General features: G+C 34.5%; 1 protein-coding gene across 2 annotated transcripts in view; it reads right to left on the bottom strand.

Moving 5' to 3' along the window:
- Nucleotides 1–5,694, bottom strand: part of LOC126829985 (adhesion G-protein coupled receptor G6) — a 126,786-nt gene extending 121,092 nt beyond the window's left edge. For both annotated transcript variants that reach the window (XM_056103016.1, XM_056103012.1), the window contains exon 1: nucleotides 5,569–5,694. In XM_056103016.1, coding sequence (XP_055958991.1) covers nucleotides 5,569–5,638 — 70 coding nt within the window. In that variant the 5' untranslated portion in view covers nucleotides 5,639–5,694. The remainder of the gene's footprint in view (nucleotides 1–5,568) is intronic.
- Nucleotides 5,695–6,273: the final 579 nt, after the last annotated feature.

The following is a 6,273-nucleotide window of genomic DNA, read 5'->3' as shown; positions in this document are numbered from 1 at the left end:
CAACCCCAACAATGGCGGCAGACTGGGCTATGAGTACGCGTATAAAGCCCCTTGGAGAGTTGAGTAATCCGATTGTGAAATTTTAATTTGGTGTGGGCAATATTTATATTGCAATTTCATTAAAGAATGCTTCAAACAAATGCTAGGTGTGCCAAAATAAACTAGTGGTACTAAGTATCGATTTTTACCAAGCCACACACACACACACACACATATTCCTATTACTTGGTGGTGACCCATAGCCTTAGGATAGGCCCATGGTAATGGTTTCTATTATTTTATTTTGTTTTACAAATAATGCAATAAGTCAGTCAATGGGAGCATCGTAATAAGGATTTAGTTAGGAGGGCTTACATTGGTTTCTATTGAATGCACTGCTGTATGCCTAAATAAGGATATTTACTTTTATGTTAATTTCTTTCAATAAAACTATTTTATTTGGAGAGTTCTTTTTTATTCATGGTTAAAATGTTTGAAGTGATTTTCTGTTGTTATTGATCGTGAAACAAAACATTAAGTTAAAATAATCTACCAGTGAAATAAAATTGTGGAATATTTTAAAAATATGTTTCCAATTTAAAATGTTACACTGTATTTTTACATATAAAATGAATGGCATCAAAGTGTTACTGTGTAAATATAAATAACTTCTAGTATTGTGTTTGTCGAGAGTTAATAAATCTCTAATAAATAGTTTATATAACATTTATGTAGCTCTCATATAATAAATACCTGTTTAAAATGTTATGAAAGTGTTGAAATCTATGGTGTTCTATTTCGGCCACTTTCCGCGTTGCGTGTCGCCCTTGAAAAAAAGCGACTCGCGATGCCAAATTCGCGTCGTGCGTCACGCGTCGCCTTTTTCAATGTTAAGCTATAGAGAAAAAACGCGACGTCGGCTTTTTAACACGACGTCTTCAATAGAGTAATTTATGCTGGACACAAGGAACTGCCATTAATATCTTTTATATAACAAGACATATATGCTGATTATATGTTATATATTAAATCTCTGTTCTAAACTGGTGTGAATGAGTGATCTTGTGATCTCTGTAGATACAGTCGTACACTATTATAGTTAAACACACGATGACAGGATACTAATAACGTTGTGGGTTTCCATTCAATCAGTTGTATTAATAGGATCTCAAGTGTTGTATTACTTATAGTATGAATATTCCTTGACATTAATACAAGAATATATTATTTTATATCACAAGACGAATATATTAGCAGTTGGGGGGAGGGGGGCATACGCCCGGAGGCGAGTCTTCTTGGGGGTGGGGGGCAAAGTATCTACGTGATCAGTTTGGAGGCTGAGATAACAAATCACCGGCCTTCGCTTCTCATAAACATGTGTAAACCAGGACATATTTCAGCAAATAGAGGGGTAGAATTATGGTTTTTACAAGATATAGTATAGGGTTTTTCGATCAAACGGAGAGTTGACGGGGAAATTAATATGAAGAATTTAATCAATTTAATAAATAGTTATTTAGACAAGGTACGTTAAATATATAAAAGATGATATTTTATTTGATCATCATAATTCAACTGAGTGAGGACACTGAACAAAGCAGTAACAGTATTCAATGGGCCCTGCATTTCATCACCAAAAATGTAAAAAAATCTGTTTAGAAAAGGCGAGGCTCTTTTTGCACTATAGCTTAACATTTAGAGGGCGACGCGGGAAGTGGCCGAAATAGAACACCGTGAAACAAAATAAGAGATTGATCATTTTCTACATGATTAAGTTTCTCCCGGGAATTTTGCTTTCGAAGAAATTTGAGTCTATCAAGTTTTGTTTTAGCATTGTCAACTATTGTGCAGACTCTTCACGCCAGACCATATAATATATTTTGTTTTATATGTGAAGGATGACAGGATGAGAAACCAAAATATTGATGAGTATCGATAGGTTTATAATACAGGTCATCTATAACAGTCACGTCAAGAAAATTTAAAGACAATTCACTTTTTTTAATGGAGAATTGGATACTGGGATCCAAAGAGTTTAACATTCCATGAAGGATCTTTACTGGTGATTCGCTTTCTTTCAAGATCACGAAACAATCGTCTACAAATCACTTCCATCTTTGTAAAAACCAAAGTTTGTGCCAGATCTAATATTTATCTGATGATACCAGACCTCATCTAAATATCCAAGTGTGAGTGTAATCACTATAGCCCCCCCCCCCCCCCGTCGACCTGTTTAAGTGTGTGTGTGTAGCATAAAATGGACCGATTTATTACCAATAGCCACACCTTTTATTTGGGTATACAATTGATCGTGGACATCAAATATATTGTAGGATATCACAAGATAGCGCCCTCAATACGAATGATTTTAGAAAGCGTTCAAAACGGTTTATGTTAATCGATATTAGTCCTATGTGTTTATCAATACTAGTTTATGGTCAAACTGATATAATAAGGGTGCTATTGGCTTCAGCCTTCCCTGGTCAGTGGTGCAGGACGGACGGACTGACTGACAAGGACAACTGTCTAGTCGTTCGGATGGGACGAAAAACTGAGGTTGGCGTGCACGTAAAAGATTCCTTGGCAGTACGCTGCCCGGGTAAAATTTTCCCCATACCACACTGCCTGGGGTAAACCCTTCGTCATTAGCTCTGTCGGAGCGGAACAATAGGACGTTAAACGCCATTGCATTTCCATTTACTTTTATGGAATTTGGGTAAGCCGTAAAAGTAAGCAGTTTGGGGTTCGAAATCTTTTAAATAATTAAATTAGTTTTTGGTGAGTATAGAAGATTTGGTTTAAATATTAAATCATTAAATCTTGGTTCTTTCAAATAAACATGTAACTACTTAAAATGATGTTCCTGCTGGAGTGTTTTCATACTGTTAGTATATTTCTTTAAACATTTAATATTAAATGATCCTGTCTTAATACAAGTTTAGGTATATTTAATTCGCCTTGGTCATAATTATGAACCTTATAAGTATGGAAGAGCTCCTGACCAGATGCATTATATAAGGGCTAAATCTGCCTATTACCGGCCTTTATATTGGCTTCAAATGCTATAGAAACTTTTATTTTGACATTTATTAAAGATGCATTATGTAAGATTTAGATAAAAAGCTGGACGCCCTTGTTTTAATAGTTGAAAAAAAGAATAATGCAAAATGAATATATTGAAAGTTTCATTCATATTACTAGATTCTTAGCGAAGTTATCGCTGTTTGAAATTGTGACCACATGTGGTGGAGATTGTTTATTATCGTAAAAATGGTACTTGTTTTTGAGACATAGCATCGCTTAAATCTCGGCCACCCGAGGGTCTTGGCTTATTGACTTTTCGTGTGAATCAATGTTTAAATAATAGTTTATATAACTTATGAAGCCATATTTATCGCTTACATATTACATATTTAAATAAACAAACCTAAAAAAAACTTTCTAGAACATCGGAGAGCAGAGATTAAAATACGATGTCCAGTACTGTTGCTACAATAATAAACAATCTGCGCTACATCTTCCATCAACCTGGCGAATTTCCCTTTTTGCATACCGTTAAGCGCTATATATACATTTCGTGGGGTGTGATAGGTCGATCACATGATCCGTGACCTGCTATCGAGTTCGCTAATTGTGCAGTCAATATGACCACACAGCGTCGTCTGCTAGTTATGTCGTCTGCCTCGGCACATGTATATAGGACATTACTAGAGAGAGAGAGAGAAATGGGGTTTAACGTCCACTCGACACAAACTAGGTCATTTCGGGACTAACATATGTTTTTTTAAATTTTTATTTCAATAATTCGCTTGCGCGTAGGGGTCTTTAGCAGTGGGAGGAAGGACATTACTAGAATCATGAATTAAAGTTGCAATTTCATATTTTTAAGTTATATTTTTAACATTTATTAAAATTAAGCCTTAAAATAGATGATATCTATAAACAGTCCTATCTTGTTAAAGAATAATCCTATTAATCCTATAATTCACTGTTGCCAGTTGAGAAATTGGCAAAAATATCATTTTCAACTTCAAATTCAAATGTTTGAGGATAGTTATTACATGGGGGGGGGGGGTAGAAAAACAAGGGAGGTAATTGTGTTGTTATTTCCGAAGTCAAAGGATTTTTAAGTGGGAGAATAATACCTATGATCGTACAATAGTGAGTTGACAACCTAATGAGCAAAAGACACAGAAATAATTATATTTTGACTTTCTTAGAAAATATGAAATTATCGCTTTAACATATCATTATCTCTATAATACATGTATAAAACATTATTCTTATAAAGATTTAGAAAATAAGATGTACATCTATCATATTCTAAGGCCTTTTTATATTTGAATCTTACTAATTTACTTTATAATTAGGGAATTACATTTTGATCAACGAATATACGTTTTGACATTTTCCATACAATTTTGTTAAGTTCACCTACACGTTATTTTTATAAAATAAAAGGCTGGTTTTATCCAGAAACCGTATAATACAGCTTGGGACACCCGTCTCCATTTCCAGATGAAGACTGACGGGTTTAAGTTGTTTGAAAACGTATCACATATATTGAGTTAGTTGCTCGGCCCTCGGGTAGAGGATTTTAAGGACTTTTAACACAAAATTATGCAGTTTTGTGTGCACGTAAAAGATCCACATGTAATTCTATATAAGAGTAGGTCGTAGCCACATTTCCCTCATAACATACTGTATGATGTATGCCTGTCTTTATTAGCACAGTCGGGGCAGAGGAGTAGGACGTTAAACCTCATTTCATTTCATTTCATTCCATTTTAGTTAGTTCCATATACAAGAACATAATCTGTGTGATATATTTCGGGATAAATATCCGAACAAGCGTCAATGTACAAGGACACAAAATTATTATTTTAGAATGAGTAGAATCCATTTTATCGATATTATGCACCCTTTAAAAACACACTCAATAAATATATGGACAATTCATACAAGTACAGCACATGAGTCCTGCACTGTATAAACCTCTAAAGGAACGGCAATCGATTATCAGGTCACCCACCGAAAAAATTGGCCCGAAATCTTAAAAGGGTTACGTGTCCGGGTAAGCGGTTTTGACGTTCACGTCCAACGACTTAATATTTTGAGCTGACATTTGGAGACAAGGTAAATACATCATTCCTCCATATTTTGATCCACTATGAACCGAGAAATAAGCGATTGAAATATCGGCGTAGCCTCGATCATCATTATTAAATCTGTACGATAAAAAAACATAGACTCGATCATCCATTTCATGATTAAATTATGAATGGACGTTTACTGGATTTGAATCCTATCTGCTGCTCAACGCTCATTGATGATTGAATCCAAAAATGGATAATCGATACTATGTTTTTTATCGTATCGACTTTAGTAATGATGATCGAGGCTAGGCCTAAAATTCAATCGCTAAAATCTCTGTTCACAGCGGAACAATTTGAATGAAATTTTCAACATATTCCTTTTACATTATATAGTTTTTAACTATTATAGAGAGAACTATGAGCTCTTTATCTTATCTGCCATAATGCCCCCTTAATTAATATAAAATAGAGATAAAAACAGTTGCTACGTTACCTTGTATATATCTTACAGCCAGTAAAATAACTATAATATAATAATACATGTATCTATCCATGGTCGACATCTGACTGTTCTACATGTACATATAGACCAGGAAGGTTTTTAATAGGGTGGATGACTGTGGCATCAGCTGTATATTATTTTACTGTTTTATATAGAGACGAGGAAGGTTTATAAAGGAGATAATATAACAATAATATAATAATACATCATCAATCTAAAATGAACTATATTGGGAGTTAGTAACTCCTACCAATACTTCCACACCAATATGTATTCAAATTCTTTAATTAACATTTAATTAAGACAACAAGATCAAAATATTTTACGGCTGAGGCTCATCCAAAGATTTGAGAGAATAGAAAAATTATAGGTGAAGGTCGCTTTAACTCATTACATCTTACCAAGGCCTCCACGTAAAACCCTACATGTTTTGGCAGCTGGATACCTTCCGATTCATCTATAGAAAATATCATCACGAATACCAAGTCGCAAGCTTTCCAACTGGAATGTATAGCTGTGATAATTGCTGATTTACATTCAATTGTTTCCGTTTTTACTCTAGTTTCAAATCAGTTATGTTTGGTGAAATACGCCAGAAGTCTCCATCGAATGGCAATCTCTAGTGTCTTGTTATTCCAGTCTACACCGATAGTATTTATTGTTCATGCTCTCCAGATAAGAATGTGGCGTCACCGT

Source organism: Patella vulgata, chromosome 8, assembly GCF_932274485.2.
Source record: "Patella vulgata chromosome 8, xgPatVulg1.2, whole genome shotgun sequence".
Lineage (NCBI taxonomy): Eukaryota > Metazoa > Mollusca > Gastropoda > Patellidae > Patella > Patella vulgata.
Note: the sequence above shows the minus strand (reverse complement) of the source record. Positions and strands in the feature narration are given on the sequence as shown.